This window comes from Piliocolobus tephrosceles, chromosome 1 (genome assembly GCF_002776525.5).
Source record: "Piliocolobus tephrosceles isolate RC106 chromosome 1, ASM277652v3, whole genome shotgun sequence".
Lineage (NCBI taxonomy): Eukaryota > Metazoa > Chordata > Mammalia > Primates > Cercopithecidae > Piliocolobus > Piliocolobus tephrosceles.
In genome coordinates, this window is record NC_045434.1 from 2882973 (window position 1) to 2902621 (window position 19649).

The 19649-nt window shown below is 52.0% G+C and overlaps 1 protein-coding gene across 1 annotated transcript in view; it reads right to left on the reverse strand.

The window, feature by feature from the left end:
• KIF26B (kinesin family member 26B) overlaps positions 1-19649 on the reverse strand; it is a 186779-nt gene that overhangs the window by 7327 nt on the left and 159803 nt on the right. Inside the window, exons 8-9 of the mRNA XM_026455095.1 lie at positions 10454-10616; positions 6039-9444 (exon numbers count right to left, since the gene is read on the reverse strand). Coding sequence (XP_026310880.1) covers positions 6039-9444; positions 10454-10616 — 3569 coding nt within the window. The remainder of the gene's footprint in view (positions 1-6038; positions 9445-10453; positions 10617-19649) is intronic.

The following is a 19649-nucleotide window of genomic DNA, read 5'->3' on the forward strand; positions in this document are numbered from 1 at the left end:
GAGAGTCGTGCGGTGCCCCACTGGATGCCGCCTGTCTGATCGGGGAGTGCACAGCCAGGGCCAGCCTCCTGCTGATGTCGGTGGGCTGGGCTCCCTCCTGCTTCTCGACCCCTCCCTGCTCATCAGCCTGGCATTCGGTCCAGGCACGTACAAGTGCAGCATGTTCAAAGCACTTAGGCTGATACCTGCCAACATAGATTTACCGCATGAAATGGTCCAGATTTGACCTGAGAAAGTCAACACTGATACTTCAAGGAAACTTCCAACCAGGACCTCTCCCACTAGCAGAGGCTGAGCCCACCCCTCGCCCCTCCTGTTCCAGGCCTGGCCGACAGCTGCGTGCAGTAAGAGGGGTCGCGGACCCATCCCAGTCCATCTTCCTGGATCACCTGCAGCGCTGACAGCCCAAGTGAGAAGCTGACATTGGGTCTTCTACTCTCAACATCCCCGAGTCCAGACAGAAGTCCCCACACGAGTCTGCAGATGCTGCTGCTGAGGTTAAGTGTCAGGAAGCATGGGCCTTCTGAGTGCTGAGGCCTCTCAGCTCTCCCTGGGGAATATGCTTCTGCCCATTCCCAAACTCCTGCTCCCAGGAGCCCTCCAGCATAGCTTTCTGCTCCATCACCCACTGTCTGCATTCTGACTCAAAGTGTGGGCACTAGGAAGACCATGAGTCAAAAAAGCATGAAGCACTAATATTGAAAGGAACTGTAGATATCAGAGCAGAGAGAAAGAGAATATGAATCAATACATGCGATTTTCTTGACCAGCAAGGAGCCAGCTCCATGATGAAGAATGATGCTGGCTGTATGGCCGGCTGTCATGTTTTAGCTGAAAAGGCAAATGGCTCGCGTGCTAGGGATGAGAAAGAGGCAGGTTCCCCAGCGCCACAAACTCTCCTCGACGCCGGGCGTGGGCTTCCTCCCATGTTCTCTGAGATTCTGAACCCTGCACCCAGGACTGCAGTGCCACCTCACAGCACCACTGCCACCTACTCTCCTTGGGGTTCTCATCGAAAGAGCTTCCTTGGTGTCTGAGAGAATCAATGACTTTCCTCCTTTTTCCCCAACTGTCTATTCAAAAAGGCTCTCATTCTGAACCTACTCTCAACTGGCTCTAGGTTGGTTCTCTTGGAAACATTCTGGAAATCTGAACTCTGACAGCAAGCGGCTTGCCTTCCTCTGATTTTCATTACGCCGGTGACCACTAAAACCAGGATGTGCCTGAGAACCAAATGAACAGGAGAGGTTGGCAGAGCAGACCACGGTGCCCTCGGGCCTTGGTGAGGAGCAATTAGTCACAAGTTTTTGTGCAGCACTCTGGGAACTGAACGTGGTAGCTCAATTCACTACAGGTGCAAGTCACAACTCACAAGACAGGCCCATCAGTCAGTCATGTTGACTCAGCACCAAGAGAAAGGCACAGTGTCTGATGCTTAGAATGACAAATAAAGTAGCAGATTAGACTCAGCACTTAAAGCACCACCAGCAGAACAAGATACGAGAAATACACAGAAAAAAAAAAAATGAGCAATTTTTTAGACTATACCGCCAACCAAGCAACCAGCCCATCAATGAATCAATCCATAATATCCAACGGTAACCAGCACCACGCAGGCTGGGTCAAGTGTGGAACAGGCCTTGCTCATGTCCAGGCAGGTCAAGACCTGGGGCGTTCCAGAGCACCATGCCTCCCTCAGGAACTTCTCTTCGGGCAGACCCTCCCTCCCTCCAGGGCTTTTCAGGTGCTGAGCCTCCCTGTGGTGGGAATGAATTCGATCCAGGCCAAGGCGCTCATCTACCGGTCAGACTTCCCCATCCAGTCCAAGAAAAGGAAAGCAAGGGAAAGAGTCTGAGGAAGTAACACACCGGGATGAGGGTGAAATGTAAGCGACTGGAGGAAGAAAAGAGAATTGACATAACATATAATGGATGATAGGGGACGGGGGAGTGCGAGGACTGGGGGCTCAGGGTAGGGGCTCGGCTGGTGCAATTATGGCATCAACTGTGTATCACGGAGCGACACCCTCAGCTGCTGCCATGCACACTGGCCAGGACAGACATTCCCTCCCCACCTGGGCTCATTCTTGGCTCTGGGCTATACACAATTTCATGGTGCTGACCATAGAGGGGCTGGCAAGGAACTGTGGATGGAGCAATGAAAATCCATCCATCAAAGCAACATCATTTCTCTCACCTTATCACTTTGTTGGTCAAGAGCCTGCAATGACTCCCCACTGCCACCTACAATAATATACTATATCTTCTTATAGAACTATGTAGAATGTAGAATAATGTGTACTGTTCTTGTAGTTCCCGGATGTTCCAGGTGTGACTTGATCTGGGCTTATGTTTCCTAGTGTCTTGCTCTACTTGTTGGGACTATCCCCTCCTCGAGTTATTCTCGCTGTGCTGCCCACAGGCCAGGCTCTTGCTGCTGGGAGCTTGTGGTCCCATTCCTGCCTCAGCCTCAGTGCCCTGCACCCTCTCTGCCTGTCCCAGTGTAAGCACCTTCCCACACCAAGCTCAATCCCAACGTTTCTCTGCAGCCTTTGCCTTTTGCAGGATCCAGCTTTGTCTAAATGCTCTCTCTACTTGGGTCTTCAGTACCCCTCTCAGCATCCGGCAGTGCACCCAGTTCACTGTCCTCTCTTCCATGATTCTCACCCTTTCTCTCCACTTAGATTACAAACTTCTTACAGTGGCCTTGTCCCCTGTGCCGGCTGCCTCCACCTCCACCCACACACCAGAAACTTCCATATCACCAAGCTCTAAGAGCACAGAAGACACCTGGTCAATGTTTAACAGCTGAAAATAAATCCCACCGACTACAGATTGCTCTAAGGAAAAGACCATGACCATCATGATGGTCACCACATGACCATTAATATTATTTAACTTATCTGCAGAGTCTCCTATGACGTGGGCAGCACAGAGACCATGGCTATTATCTACCAATCCTCTCGTTTTACTTGCATATGAGGAAACTGAAGCTCCAAGAGGACAGTTATTCCCCAAAGGTCACACAGCTCAAGATTCTAAGTCTCCTGCTTTCTAACTTAATTCACGGCACCCTGCTGTGGCCGATGGAACAAGCCCAATCCCGTGCACACGCAGCAACATGGACCTCCAAGAATGAGAAGACAAAAATGAACCATTGTGATACTTGGTCATTTCTGCTGTTACATATACTACAAAGGAATCAGAGAGGTCAAGGTTATTTTCCCAATCGTTCTAGTTCATTTTTACTAAGGAAATAAGCCATCTCAGACAAAAGATGTCCCCTCTCTGGTTCCAAACACCTCTCATAATTGTAAACTCTAGCCATCTAGTTAGGAATCTCCTTGGAGGAATTTTATAGCTTCTCTTAAAGAAGTTGCTCTTGATTTATGCTGATCATGTCTGACAGCCACCGTTTCTCTTAATAATAATCATAAATAAGCAAGACAAGGTCACCTAACCTGAAACGAGCACGTCTCCACTGCCACATCCATCATGGACCCTGGATCTACAGCAGCTCATGACAAAGGTCTTCTCTTGGCACTCCACGTGAAATCCCATTTCTAGCACCTGCCCTGGCATTTTAATTTTACACCGTTTTCCTCCAATAGCCTTACCTAACCAGAGACTCCTAGAGGACAGCATTTACGAAAGCACTTAGCCCAGAGCAAGGGAGCATGCGGAGCCTGCTGCCTGCTCATCAAGCAGTTCTTTTTCTTCCTCTTTACTCCAGTGTAACCACCAAACCAAAAAATAAAAGTCTTGAAAAAAAAAACCTGTGAAAGCCACAGAAATAATGAAATGGACTGGTAGACGCAAGACACTAAATTTGAGTGCATGAAAGCACTGTGGGATACTGAAACATACGTGGCCATGTGGCCACACAGTCATCTGGACTTTGAAGACCGAGCCTGCGTGGATTAGAATAACAAGTGTTCATTAACCAGGTACTGGGAAGGTCGGCAGATGCTTTCCTGCTTGTTATTTTTACTACTATCCATACGCTTCAAGCCCTTGGCCCTGGCCATAAGACACAGCAGCCGCTATGTTACATGGAATGGCTCTGCCTTTTTGACTTGTCTTAAATGGGGTTCTGCTCCAAGTGCTGTCTCTGCGATGGAAGGGTGAAGTGAAGCAGAGTCAAAGAGCATCAAAGACCGAAGCATACCCCACCTGGCAAATAATAGACGTCAAGGTACTGACAGCCACGATGATTCCCTACCATGCTTAGAGCCTAACATCCCCATGGCCAAGTTCTGTGATCTGTGATGAGGTGAGCAGATGGGGCTGTGTCCATATCACAAAACTACATCTGCATACCCACATGGTCCCTTAAGGTGGATTTCTTTGATTCTAGGAAGATGAATGGTTTATAATGTTCACTGACCACAGCCCTTACATTTGGGTTGAAACATTCCAGAGTTTGTGCTCGCCTGTGATGGGAGAACAGGAAGAAACCACCCCATGACTGAGAGAACAAGCCTGTGGGGCAGTTGCTGGAGCAGCAGGAAAGGGGAGACCCTACATCTGTCACTCACCCCATCTTTTATTTCCAAGTATGCTGCGGGCACTGATCCCTGCAGGGACCTGGCTTCTGACAGCGTGTGAAGAGCCTAGTGTTGCACAGAAGGGCAGTGAGAGGGCAGAGGACAGGCCAGGAGGGCAGGAACCCAGGCCGCCCTGGCTTCAGCCAAGGCATAGCATTGCATGTGGGGCTCTGCGTAAGTTTAATTTCGTTTTTTTAAGCCCTTAGACTAAAGAATGAGCAGGGGCAATTTCTTTGGAAGCCACTTCAGAGCAGAGATGATTCCAGGCAAAATTCTCAAGTAGCTTCAGTTGTTCTTGGTACCTTTCGCCTCTTTCTCTCTCCTTACCATCCTTTCATTTCACCTACCCCAAGACCTCCAGGGCCACCAGCTGTGGCCTGGGTCCTCTTCTCTGTGCCCATAACTTACTGTCACGTGCCACCCAGAACTCTAATTAACAAGTCAGTGGGCTTTATATATTAGTTCTTCTGGAGTATGTGCCTTTTGATAGGAGATTCTTAAAAATGGCAAAGACTGCCTGGGTGTAGTGGCTCACGCCTGTAATCCCAGGCGTGACTGGGAGGCTGAGATGGGTGAATCACTTGAGGTCAAGAGTTTGACACCACCAGCCTGGCCAACATGGTGAAACCTTGTCTCTACTAAAGATAGAAAAAGTAGCCAGACATGGTGGCGCATGCCTGTCATCCCAGCTACTCAGGAGGCTGAAGCAGGAGAATCGCTTGAACATGGGAAGCAGAGGTTGCAGTGAGGCAAGATCACACCATCGCACTCCAGCCTGGGCAACAGAGTGAGTCTCTCTCTCTCAAAAAAAAAAAAAAAAAAAAAAAAGAGAGAGAGAGATGGCAAAGACTGTCTCCAAAATCATGCATTTCAGGCACCATGGTATGTGCGGTGGGGGGCACGGCAGCCCCTGTGGCAGGTGTGCAAACGTGACTGTCCACAAGTATGTTTGGGGTGGAGGTGGAGGAAGGGCCTCGACCATTGCACTTTCAAAGGGACAAACTGTGCATTATCCACATCCCTGAGAGAAGCTGCCAGAGTCTTGGAGGCCACCAACCTCACACAAGGGGTTCTGAAGCCACTAGGTCATGAGGGTAGGTCCCTCACCTGATCCCTCAACAGGCGCTAAACAGTCCACAGGATCCTTGGTTGCTGAGCAGAGGGGCACGGGGTGAGGGAACGGAAGGCAGAAGAGCCAGGCTTCCCCCACAGCGAGCAGGTGTGGGTCATGCTGCCATGTGCATCAGCGCCCCCGCCTCTCCACCCTGCTGAGCACCAGGGGATTCAGGTCCTAAGGCTGATGACGGCACTCAGCAGGGCAGTTTCTCACAGAGAGACCCTCCGCGGTGATGTCCTGGTGGAGCCCTGCAGGGTGCCGGGCCGTGGGAAAGGAGAGGCCAGGCCCGGGCGCCCTCTCCCCACGGGCACGGGACAGCCTGGCAGTGGGGTTCGGGCAGCTCGCCCACCCGCCTCCCTGTGCCCAGCCGCCTACCTGGATTGGAACGTTTCTTCGGAGCCTTGAGGCTCCGGCACCTGCCGCCCACGGAGCTGCTGTTCTCGCTCGTGGAGTCCTGCGCCGAGGACGCGCTGCCGGTGGCCTCGCTGTCCCGCATCATGCTCTCGTAGCCGCTGCTGCCGCCGCTGTGGTAGAACAGCGCCGTCTTCCCCATGGCCGGCGGGAGCTCCCCGCTCAGCACGCTGCTGTTGTCGCTGCCGTGGCCGCTGCTGCAGCGGTGGGGCCTCCGCGGGGGCGTGATCTTGCTGTAGGGCGACGGGAGCAGGTGCGCGGCCGCGGGCTTGTCCTCAGCCAGGGTACCCCCGCGCTCCTCGGCCTCGGGCCCGGCCCCGGCCCGCAGCTGCAAGCCCCGCGCGCCCGCGCTGCCCTGGAGCAGCTCCGAGATGCGCCCATTGACGGCCCGCAGGGGAAGCTTGGAGGCCAGGCCTGAGCTGCGGGTCCTGCTCAGGGACTGCGTGGACCAGGACATGTGCTTCCCGCCGGGGGGCTGGCCGGAGCTCTGGCCCACCGCCTGCGGCAGGGACTTGGTAGAGAAGCTGAGGGTTTTGGTGGTGGAGGTGGCCAGGCTGCGCGCCTTGGGGCTGGTCAGGAGGAGTTTGCTCACGGCGGAGATCTTGGACTGGCTGGCCTTGGGGGAGGCCCCGGAGCTGGGGGGCGAGGTCCCCGCGCTGCGGCCCAGGCTCCTCCCCGCGCGGGGCATGGTGCTGTCCTTGCCCGCGTGCAGCCGGGAGCTCACGGAGGACAGGCTCTCGGCCCGCTCCAGGGAGAGGCATTCGTAGTGGCTGACCGTCGCCCTGCCCAGGGAGTTGGTTCTGCTGGCCAGCTGCTCCAGCTTGGCACTGAAGAGCCTGCTGCTGCTGCTGGCGTCCTTCGTCTTGCTGCTAGGCTCATCTGGGAGGCCCGCCAGGAAGGCGGCTGGTTGGTTCAGGGGGCTGCTGGTGCCGCTGCTGCTGGCACTGTGCTGAGGGCTGGCCCGGTTCTTCTGGTCCAGGCTGGACTTCCGGACAGGGGGCAAAGGGGGAGTCCCTTTGGGCCGAGCCAGGACACAGTGCTTGGGGGAAGCCACCTTCCTCTCCAGGGTAGCCTTGGAGGGCTGGGTGCCCGAGGCTGCACCCACCCCGTTGGTCTCAGCAGCGCAGTAATAGAAGAGGCTGTCGGGCTCCTCCTGCCGGCTGGCCTTCTGAAACGCCCTGGGAAGGCTGCTGGACTTGAGGCTTTTGTTGGGATGCATGGGGCTCTGGGTGGTCAAACCAGGCAGAGCCATCTCACACCCGTCCACCACCCTCCTGAAGTTGTCAGTGACGGGGGAGGCCGACACCTCCCCGCTGCCGCTGCTGAGCCTGTCGCCCGGGCTGGGCTTTCTCTCCTGCTCCTGCTCAGCTCTGGTCTCTGCGTTCGAGGGGCCCGTGGCAGTCTCACACGTAATCCCTTCTTCGCTGGGATGAGCATTCTCCTTTTTTACTTCCTCTTCTCGTTTCAGCCAGGGGTCCTCAAATGTCATCTCTTTCTTGCTACTGTTTTCCTTACTCTCCTGGGACTGGGCTAATGCGGGGCCTGCTTTGGGGGTGGCAGTGGGGGCCTCGGGCTCTTGGACGTTCCGGGGACTCACGGCAATGCAGGGGTAAACCGTGATGTTGGTCTTCATGGGGATGTACCCCTCGCAGCTGCTCAGATTCGCCGTGTTGGAGATGGTGACCATGGCCTTGCCCAGGGTGGATATTTTGCAGCCTTTGATGAGGGTTGCTTTGTTGAAAGAGTCATCTCCCATCTCAGACGGGATGAGCAGGTTGTCGGGGCTGGCCTTGGGCTTCTCTCTGCACACCACAGCGGTGTTCTGGATGCTGCTGACGAACTCCGAGGACGCGGGTTCTGCCATTGCCTCCCCGTGCCCAAAACACGTCTGGGCTATGAAACTGTGGCACGACTGCTCCCCCTCACTGCCCGCACTCATCTCGCTCAGCCAGGAGCTGATGGAAGAGCGTCTGCTCCCTGCCTCCTGGGCCTTCTCATCCAGGCTCATCTTCGGGAGGGGCAAGAACTGTGTGATGCTGACCTCGGAGACGGGGGCCATGCCGGAGTAGCACTCCAGGTCCTCGCTGATGCTGCTGATGATGCTGACGGGCCGCGAGCCCGAGGCCAGGGCCTGCACAGAGCAGTCGCTGTTGAAGCTGATGATGCTGGCGGGGCGGCCGCTGTCCAGGACCCCGCTGATGGTCAGCTCCTCCACCAGCGTGAACACCAGCTCGTCCTCACCGTTCAGCTCCAGCGGCTGCTGCACCGTCACCATCGTGGTGCTCAGGATCTCCTTCTTGGACTCTGGAGGAGTAGCTGCCTGCTGCTCATCATCGACAGGAGTTTCCGGGAACCCTTCACTCCCAGCAGACATGGATTTTTTCAAAACCTGGGGGCTCATTCCAACCGGGGGCGTACGCACCTCGGGCTGCAGCAAGGACTCACTAGATGCCACGCCAGAATCCTTGCCTGAGGAAGGCAGCGGGGCGGGAGATGGTAGGACCCCCTTCTGGGTGTAGACTTTGCATCTCTGGGAAGGAGAGCCAGGTGGCTTGTACTCCGAGGTCTTGGACAGGCTGGCGATGCCCAGCCTGGGGGAGCCCATGGGCCTGGGCTTGCCTTCCACGAAGCCGCAGGAGTTCAGGCTCTCCCGGCTGCTCTGGAGGCTGGGGCTCTGCACGAGCGGAGAGGCGCTCTGCTGGCTGCTGCTGCCTGGGATGCTCCTGGGCGAGGCTGGGCTGGGGCTATGGGCGGGTGCTGTGGTAGGCACAGGTGAGTGACTCCTGTGCATCTTGGAGGCTGGGATTTCTGGGCCTTCTCTGTCGGTCAGCTGACCTTCAGACCCATTATCTTCCTTATCAGACTCAGAGAGTGGGCTTGCCCCAGCTGCTTGGCTTAACGGGGGGCCTCTGCTTGCCTGCTCTGGCCCAGACTGAGCAGGCAGTTCTTCAAAAGAAAACCTGCTAGGCTCCTCGCTGCCGTCGATGCAGTCCAGCCTCTCCTGCAGCTCAGCGAACGTGTTGCACTTCAGGCAGTCCCTTTCTGACTTGCTGGCTGCAGTCTCTCCTCCCTCTGCAGGCCGGCTGTCGCCCCGGGTCTTCTGCAGGGCTGGCACAATAGGGACAAAGTCCGGGGGGCCCTCGTTGTCGGTGAGCTCCTTGTCAGAGAGGGCCGTGCCGTTGGGCCCGATGTAGATGACAGTGTCGCAGGACTGCTCGCTGCTGGAGGAGTAGTCAGGGTCGCTGGACAGGTGAGCAATGGGGAAGTCGGGGTCCACCGTGGCCCTGGTGTGGAAGGGTCTCAGCTGGGTGGGCCTGCGCATGCGGCCTTCTTCACAGGAGCTCTCCCCGCCGGAGGAGCTGGATGTGTACTGTGAGAGAGAGAGCAGTTAATGTGACGACCCTGTCACAGCAGTTTCCCCGGGAGCCCAGCTGTGTGCGGCAAGTGGTGGAGGCCCCTGACTGGACGCAGGCTGCTGACAGCCACCCTGGTTGACCTCTCGCAAGTGGGCCACTCAGGGGATGCCATGCCAGCGTGCCCAGTCCCACATCACCGCTGCATTTGGGAAGGGGAAGCCCTGTGTGGCACACTGGGGAAACAGAAGCTGCTCAGGAAAGGAGGTGACCATCCAGGCCCCGCCTCACCAGCTAAGGGCTGCTGGGTCACCAGTGTTTGGCACCCTGTGCCATGGAACACTGGTTAGGAAGCACTGTTTAAAGATAAAAAAGGTACAAAACGGAGAAGGAGAAAAACAGGCCCCCACAAGAGCAGCTGCCCCTGCCACTGGGTGGCCGCGATCATGACAGTTTCCTCAAATACTGGTCACCCTGCCACTGTCGTGGCTTGGCCTCCGCCTGAGAAAATGAGCCCAGTGATTTCCAGCAGACTCAGTATCATCCAGGAACCACTGAATGCCAGGACAAAAGCAGCAGCCAGGGAATGACTCCTGGACATGCAGCAGGGGAGGGGCCCTGAGAGCAGGGAGTTGAGAATACTCTGGCGCCAACCCCGTGAAGGACACAGTCTCCATCTACACAGGACCAAGGCAGTGCATGAGAAAAACAGTATTTTCCATCCCTCCAGTGCTTTTCCTCTTGAGGTAGCAATCCATTTATAATCTCTAAAGTGGACCAGGTGCTTCCGGTCAGGGGTCCAGGCTGGGTGACCAGGGCCAGCACCAGGTGTGGGGAGGGGACGACTTTGTATCAGCCCCAAGGTTTCCCTGCCCCAAAGTGGACCCTGAGCCACATGCTGTCAGTTCCAAGTCGCCTCTCCTGATGCTGAGGGATTGGCAACATTGATTTGGCTTTTTCTGACTCCGTTCCAGGGCACAGCTCCGAAGACTCCCTCATCCACCACACCCAGCTGTGACTCCTTACCTTCGTCTTCTTCTTCTTCATCCTCAAGACTCTCGATGCAATCTGGATGGTGGACAGGGTCTCTGCGTAGCTCCCGGCCGCGGCCGAGATGTGTGCGATCATGGTGGTACGGCAGTTCACGTTCCCCAGAGATTCCCGCAGCAACATGGCGAGCTTGCTCTCTCTGCCAAACAAAGTGAATTAGGCTGCATTAGCGTCCGTGCTTCCCTGTGGTCCTCAGGGCAGGGCTTCAGGCCTGCACATGGCCATTTTGTTGTGGGTGGTGGGCCCCCCCTTTTTAATGGCATACTAATTAGCCTCGTTTTCCAGCATGGGGGGCTATTTGTAGTTGGCAAGCACTGAGCAAGTGCTTCTAACTCCAGGATGGAATTCATGCAGAGCACCTCCCTTGGCGCTTCCGTCCTGGCTGGGATGGGTGTTCCCGTGCGTGTGTGTCTATGACATTACACATAATGAGGCCTGGGAATAGAAACCGGAGGAGGGGATCTGGAGAAACGGCTCGTGACTGGTGACTCGGCATGCTAACTGCACGTGTGGCCTTTCTCCAGGGTTCCCACACACAAACAATCCCACACAAAAAGGAGTCTCCTTACCAGGAACGTGCATTGAAGATCTGTGGGTTTTTAATACCTGCACAGTTCCTTTAGCCAGGAAGCTGCGGCCGCTTTATTGGCATTGTCCCTTAACTCGCATATCTGCACCTAGTAGCAGTGAAGGAAAAGGCATTCCTATTCCTGAAGACCAGGGGAGAAACAGAGAGAGAGGCCCAGCCAGTCACTCCGTTGTGGAAAGCCTTCCTCTGGGGACTCTGCCGGTGCTGGGTGGGGCCGCTGCCCTGAGTGGTGATGATGAGGCCCTGGGGTTTGCAGGGAGCGTTGCTAAGTCTTTGAACTGACCTGGAGAAATGGCTGCTTTTCTATTCCTATACTCGTCCCAACATTTCTCCTGCCTTGCCTTTAAAGGCCTCTGCTTAATCATCAACAGCACTCATTCTCTCCACTGCTGCCAAATGTCATTGCATCTCTGGCACGTTCCCTGATCCTGAAGGATGAGGAAGCCTATTTCCCATGCCGCGTGCTCCTATCTCGATGCTGTGTCTGCGATGCCACGTGAGAGGAATTTGTCCCATGTCCGTGTCTCATCATCCAGCCCCCGCAAAGCTCCCTGGAGAGGGACTCTCCAGCTCAGCAGACACTGAGGGAGACTCAGGCCACTGTCAGCAGAGAGCAGACCATCTTACGTGACCTGCTTCTGGCCTCCGGGAGGGAAGACTGTGGGGTAAGAGCAATAGCTTTTCCTTCCCATCGGGGACCAATTAAGGTGTGAGTTTGGAGACGCTGGGCTCACTAAGGCTCAGTTCCAGAGCAATGTAAGAATATACCAGGGCTTCCCTTCCAGCAAAATGACCAGTGATGAAAGTGGTGAGGTACGGGGTATAGAGGAGGAGCAAGAGCTGTAAACATTTAAATCCCTTCAAACTGTTGTCTATCTAGCAGAAATTCATGGACAGCACACTCAGCGAGGAAGCCAGATCCCATTCCTGGCACACATTCTTTGCAGAGACACGGCACCTGGATGCGTCTTGGGCTCTGTCTTCAATATGGGCAGTGGAGGGTGAGTTCTGCTCGGTTGGGTTGTGATCATACATAGTCAGGTCTTACATGGGCACTGGAGGGTGAGTTCTGCTCGGTTAGGTTGTGTTCATACAGTCAGGTCTTACATGAGTAGTGGAGGGTGAGTTCTGCTCAGTTGGGTGTGATCATACACAGTCGGGTCTTACATGAGTAGTGGAGGGTGAGTTCTGCTCGGCTGGGTTGTGTTCATACAGAGTCACGTCTTGTTATTCATGGTAGCTGTGTTCTACAAAATATTTGTGAACACTGAATTTGTAAATACTGGGCCATTGTTCTTAGGGGAAATATAGTTTGGTGTAAAAGTAATGATGGTTTTTGTCATTTCAATTACTTTTTTTTTTTTCTTTTTTTCCTAAGACGGACTCTTGCTCTGTCACCCAGGCTGGAGTGCAACGGCACGATCTCGGCTCACTGCAACCTCCGCCTCCCAGGTTCAGGTGATTCTCTTGCCTCAGCCTCTGGAGTAGCTGGGACTACAGGTGTGTGCTACCATGCCCAGCTAATTTTTTGTATTTTTAGTAGAGACGGAGTTTCACCCACGTTGGCCAGGCTGGTGTCGAACTCCTGACCTCAGGTGAACTGCCCGCCTCGGCCTCCCAAAGTGCTGGGATTACAGGTATGAGCCACTGCGTCCGGCCCATTTCAATTACTTTTGCACCAACCTAATATATGGTTTAGGTTTCTGTGAACCTCTGATGATAAAAGTTTCTTCAATGGGTCAATACATAACCTTGTTAATAAGATGCTTTAATATGTTTCTTCAGAATAATGAATTATATTCAGTATTTCTCTAAAATAAAACACTAGCCAAGAAGGGTTTAATACTTTCCTGCCATTTGGTAACATGATTACATTTCTTTGGAGTCTAGCCTCACACCAACGCTATCTATTGCATTACACTTTCTCAACATCTGATGAATCCACACATTCAGTCACTTTTTATCTCTTCCATCGCTTCCTCATGTACTATAGGTGTTACCTTAGCACTTTCCAGAGTGGTCCCACATACAGATGGGCCGAAGGTACATCCCCCTGTATCTCCACGTGACCCTGTGTAAGTCCCCAAGAAAACATACCAAAGACTGGCCGGGCGCGGTGGCTCACTCACGCCTGTAATCCCAGCACTTTGGGAGGCCAAGGTGGGCGGATCATGAGGTCAGGAGATCGAGACCATCCTGGCTAACATAGTGAAACCCCATCTCTACTAAAAATACAAAAAAATTAGCTGGGCGTGGTGGCAGCGCCTACAGTTCCAGCTACTCGGGAGGCTGAGGCAGGAGAATGGAGTGAACCCAGGAAGCGGAGCTTGCAGTGAGCCAAGATTGTGCCACTGCACTCCAGCCTGGGCGACAGAGCAAGACTCTGTCTCAAAAAAAGGAAAGGAAAGAAAGAAAAGAAAAGAAAGAAAACATACCAAAGACCGGATAAAAGGATGTAATGTGGTGACATCAAGCTGGCTGCCCTGTGCACTTCCTCTTCCTTTTTCTGGGTGTGCATATTTTTGATTCATTTACACGAGACCCCCATGAGCACTGTAGCTCCTGCCTGAAAGAAGCATATCTAACACATAGATTTTCTCCATAAGGCACATCACAGCCTTCTTGTGCTTAGGGACCCTAAATAGGACATCAGCACCATTCTTGGGGGCTGTTTACAGCAAATTGCCACCAGAGAGCACAAAAATATGAAACCAGCACTAAGGAGACTGCAAAAAGGACGTGTGTGCACGGTATGAGCGCCGAGCGTGAGGGCAGACCTTCACGCGCTCCGTCTCGGCGGGGAACGCATGCATCTGGCAACTCAGTGTCTTCACCCCTCTGCCCCTGTCCGAGAATGACTGTGAAACCACAGTATTGACTTTGGGGTTACAAGTACATTTCAGGGAGTAGGTGAATGTGCAAATACAGAATCTGCAAACGATGAGGACCGCCTGCACTCTGAAGTTCCCCGTCGTCTTGTTAATCCACTGCATGCAGCTGAAGGCACGTCCCCCAGGTCTCCATGTGATATTCCCCAGGACGACAGACCAAAGACAGAACTGAGAGAGAACATGGTGATAGCAAACTGCCTGTCCTGTGTATCTGCGCGACTCCCCACGCGTGACTCAATCATATGGTAAAATGTTTACGGCGATTTTTTTAAAGTCTACATTGTGGAAAGAAGCAGCGCGTGTATGTTGCTTAGCAACCGGCACTTTAGCTCTCCTTGTGGAAAGCAAACTGGTAGAGCTGCTGGTGAGCCCTTCACGTGGGCCTCTGCGGACTCTAAAAGATGTCCTTTGGGGAGTAAAACATGGTGTACAGAAAGCCGCAGCTTTCCCAACCCACGACGACCATTTAACTTGGAACAAAGGCAACCAAGTAAGGGAGGGTAGGGGAGGGAAGGGGCAGGGTACTAAAGGCTGCAAACTGTAGGAGGAACTCGGAATCTTTGGACGGAAAGAGAAAGGTTTAAAAGAGTCTCCAGGGCAACGGTCAGCACAGACTTAGCCCACTCTTTGCATCACGTCTGAAAAGAAAAGAGGGAGAAGAGTTCAGGGCCGCTGGCCACCCACACCCCAGAGCCAGGCGGGAGGGATGGAGGAAGGTGGTGCCTGGAGGGGCCGGGTGGGGAGGCCCTGGCTATGGAGGACAGGTTGGGCAGGCACAGGAAGGGACTGTGGACGCAGTGGAGCTGACAGGGGCCTGAGGAAGGACCGTGCTGCTCTTTGAAGCAGCTGTGTTTATGCATATGTTTCACTTCCCGCCTACACTGACCACACTTGCCTTTGAAAATAACATTTATGCTGGGCACCGTGGCTCACGCCTGCAATTCCTACACTTTGGAAGGCTGAGGCTGGCAGATCACCTGAGATCAGGAGTTTGAGACCAGCCTGGCCAACATGGTGAAACCCCATCTCTACCAAAAATGAGTATGGTGGCGGGCACCTATAATCCCAGTTACTCAGGAGGCTGAGGCAGGAGAATCACCTGAACCCGGGAGGCAGAGGTTGCAGTGAGCCGAGATTGCACCACTGCACTCCAGCCTGGGTGACAGAGCGAGACCTTGTGTCGAAAACAAAAAACAACAGACTTTTAGAAAAATGCCTTTTTAAAATCAGTTAACTCTTATTAAACAAGAAAAAGGACAAGAACAACAGGATAATGAACACATTTTAATAAATAATCATTTTGAAAGGCATGAAAGAACATGTGGCACAGGGGCTGACCAACTTTCAGGCCCAAGCCAGCACACTGCCTGCTTTTGTAAATAAAGTTTTATTCAAACACAGCCACATCTATTTGTTCACATAGTGTCCGTGGCTACTTTTGTGCTACAATAAGAGTTGACTGGTTGTTAACAGAGCCTATGTAGCCCACAAAGCCAAAAATGTTTGCTGCTTGGTTCTTTGCATAAGCAGCTTGTTGACCCCTGCTCTAGAGTAAGGATGAAACAGTATCGTCCCAGACACTGAACCACCAAGCAGAGAATGCAGGTGTCTGACTTCCTGATGACACAACATTGTGTCCATTGCTTTGGGCAGCAAAAACGGAAATAGGCACATGAACCGTAGGTGCGCAGCCAGCCACACACACAGGCATGCTCTTTTCTAAAAAAGGGAGAGAGTTTTGTCTTGTTTTTTTTTTTTCTTTTTTTCTTTTTTGAGATGGAGCTTTGCTCTGTCACCCAGGCTGGAGTTCAGTGGTGCCATCTCAGCTCACTACAACCTCTGCCTCCTGGGTTCAAGTGATTACCCTGCCTCAGCCTCCCGAGTAGCTGCAACTACAGGCATGCGCCACCACGCCCAGCAATTTTTGGTATTTTTTAGTAGAGATGGGATTTCACCATGTTGGCCAGGATGGTCTCAAGCAGACCTTGTGATCTGCCCTGCCTTGGCCTCCCAAAGCGCTAGGATTATAGGCGTGAGCCACCGCACCACGACTGCCTTGCCTTTTTTTTTTTTTTTTTTTTTTTTACAATACCTTGGTTGAATTTAAGGATGGAAACTACACACACACAGAATTCTTATGTGCATGAGATAGCCAAGATTACAACTAATATTTAAATGCCAAGAGAGCACAGACTGGTACCACTCGCACTCTTAAGGACAGCACACTGAACTACATCGATTCCAGTAACAATCCCACACTCTATCCACTTCGCTTGCAATGTGCCAGAATGCATCATAGAGAGATGGAGATGCTGGATGAGGGTCACCAGGTATCAAGCCAGCTCCGAGAGTTCTGATCTCCCAGCCTTAGGCCCCAAACCCCGAGCCCTGCATTCACCCTCTGACCACCAGAAGGCGCTGCAGAGTGAAGAGGAGAAGGAAGCAAGACCAGAGCGGGGATAGAACCACGGCTCTGAAATACATGCTGGTTATTCAAATATCCTCCTCGCCACTGACCCTGCCTCCTTCCTATGTACAGCCAACTATCTGTGAAGATCCTTTTCTTTTGTCCCCTGAAAGGTCACCAGTGACCCTTGGAGACCAGCCTGAGATGCCAGGGACCAGGGTCCCAAGATGCCACCATCCCTGGCCCATTGCTCCTGGCCAAGGTGGGCAGCACCTCCGCAGTTCCTCATCCCTCGTGGGAAAGGCTGTTCTCGAGGGAAACCATCACCAGCTCTGCTGGGGGCCGTTCTGCCCCCATGGATCTCCTAGGTCTCAAGCAAGCGTCTTCATTATCTCTGACAGTGCTGAGTTGCGCCAGACTGAAACAATACCTCCAAGGGGAAAAGTCACTTTATGTTTATTTTACTTGAGTTTACTTATTTCTAAGGGACTTGATGGTCTGGCTGTCCATGCCTGCTTCCTGAACATTCCTACGTTTGAGGCAAGACTTTACACGCCTCCCCTCTGGGGAAGCCATCTGCTCTGCAGAAGTGGCCTTGTCTTGGCAACATTCTCCTCAAGGATGCTAGCGCCTTAGGGCATGACTTCCTTGCTTTGGGGTACTAGAGAAGTACCAGAAGCTTGGTATGGGCTGAGCTATCCTGATGGCATTTTCAAAAGGAAAGGTACGTGAAGTTAAAGGACTTCCTGCTCAATTTTAGGTAGATAGTACGCTGTTTGTACTGCAAATGGCATAAGCAGGTCTGTCCTGCAGGATGCTGGGAAGATGACTGCATTAACATTTGTGGGATAGAGAAGCCAAATTCTCAAGTCTTCTGATGAAGGCGACTCTGGTTTGTATAATAAAGTATTGGCAAAAATAGCCGAGTCCAGCATGCATGCTAGAGGTTCTGCAAACACTGTCATTTGGCAATGTGCCAGAGGGCCAGTTATCTCATTGAGGAGAGCTTAGAAGAGGACCCTGCAGAGAACCACCATTCTGGCTGAGGGACCAGCCTTTGTGATCCAACCAGCACGCCTCCTATTATGAGGTCATGTCTTGCTTATCCTAAGACTGCTGGTTGGCAGAGGTCTTGAACCATTAAGAGTACATGAGGTTAATCTAATTATTTGCTCATAGATCTCTTTTATGAGAGACACTATAGAACCCTGGGGTGTCAATGGCATCATTTGAGATGCCTCTGAGGCAGGATAATGCGTGGGAGAGGCATGTTCTTCCCCACATCATCCTGGTCATTTGGAGCTGGCACCATGATGGCTCTGGAACGTTGGTGGCTGTGCCCAGTTGACAGGCAGGAGAGAAGTGATGGTTCCCCATGGGGCTGCTATTCCTGGTGAAGCAGCAGTTGTTTCCAGGAGGACACGTGTGATGAGCATTCATGAGAGCCCTCCGGGACATCGGAAAATACTGGATAGAAGGAGTTGGCACCAAGTGGAGGTTTTACGTTGCAAGTATGGGCTGGAGCCAACAAGTCTCAGTTATGACTTTAATAGTTACCACTGTACATAGAGGAGGATGAAGTCTGGATGAAATTCGGGCCACATGAATCCACTGGATCCTAGATACCAGCATTCTACTTATCTGAATGAGATAAAATTCATGGCAATTCAACCCACTTCTTGAGGAAGACCAGCTGTAGACAGCAAATAGTCTCAATAGAATCTTTTAGGAGAAATATATGATGTAACTCAAATTTATAAATAACAGAAGGTTTCAAGTTAAAATCCTAACCAATCTGCTTTGATCTCATTGAACAAGACTCGCCTGCAATGACTGAAGTGGATATAAAACATGAGTTCACTTACATGTGTCCCATGAAAACTTTTATTACTCATTTATCATCCCTTCTTATCTAGAACAATAAACATCATCTCCGTGATTACCATGCAGAACTAGTAGAATCTGAATTACTCTGGATATTCTAATTCTTAAGTTCTGCTCAGGAAATGCATATTCATGCCAAGGCCATGGCACTCAGGTATGATATCAGAAATTTTCAAGGTAACTCACATAATGACTTATGAAAGAAATAGTCCACTAATTCCAGAATACAATTCTGTCAAGATTGAAAACTCTGTTTAGGGCCACAGAGTATTAGAGTTGAAAGAATTTGGGAGATTATTGTATTTCCTAATAAAAAGCACTGCCATGGTAACAGGTGCTCTGCTTTCTGCTTGAATATTTTTAACTTGGGAGAACGTACCATCTCCCAGGACAGCCTGTGTAATATTCTGAATAGTCTTTATTATTAGAAAGCTCTTCCTTCTATTAAACTTAAATCTTCTTTTTAATAACTTCTAACCCATGGGCACTGGCTTTGTTCTCTAGGATTGTATGGGGTAAAAATAATCCCTGTTGCTCACACAGGCCCTCACACTTGACAAGACAGTTATCATGTGCTTCTATCATGTTACCGAGACAAGGCCACTTCTGCATGGCCGTGCTCTTATTAAGAAACACAGTAATCTCCCAAATTCTTTCAACTCTAATACTCTATGGTCCTAAAAATATTCTGTTGCTTAAGAACATTTCATGTTCCTTCCATTGCTCTTCGGATATTTAGTTCACCATCCAAGCTCACACTAGCCCCTTTCCACCCTCACAATTGAGAACTTCTCGGGTCAGGCTTGGGTAGTAAAAAATTTGACCTTGCCTAAAGATAGATCTGGCCTTTTCCATGAGCTTCTGGGAGGTAAACTACATCACACTCATTGGGAGCGCCTTTGCTGAAGGTGAGGGTTGGCCACATAAGATCTTAGGGTAGGATGGGCCATACCTGATAGTCTTATGGTCCAAGCTGGTTGTGAGAGAAAGATCAACCATGTGATTTAGGGCAGGGGCTCTGGGGTCACACAGTACCAGTCAACCTGAAGACTGAGTTTGACCACATGGGAAATCAGTCAATCAATGATGCCAGTGTAATGGAACCACAATAACAACTCTGGACACGAGGCTCAGGTGAGCCTCCTAGGTTGGCAGTGCTCCACGCGTACACATGGATGCAGGCAAGGTAATGTAATGTGTCCTGAAGACAATGGAGGCGTCCCTTTTGGAACCTTCCTAGATTCTGCCCCATGTGTCTCTTCCTTTGGCTGATTTTAATCTGTATCCTTTCCAACGTAATAAATTGTAGCCATGAGTATTTTCTGTGAATTCTGTGAGTCCCTCTAGTGAGTTACGAGCCCGAGGGTGGTTTTGGGAAACCCTCCAAACGTGCAGTTGTGG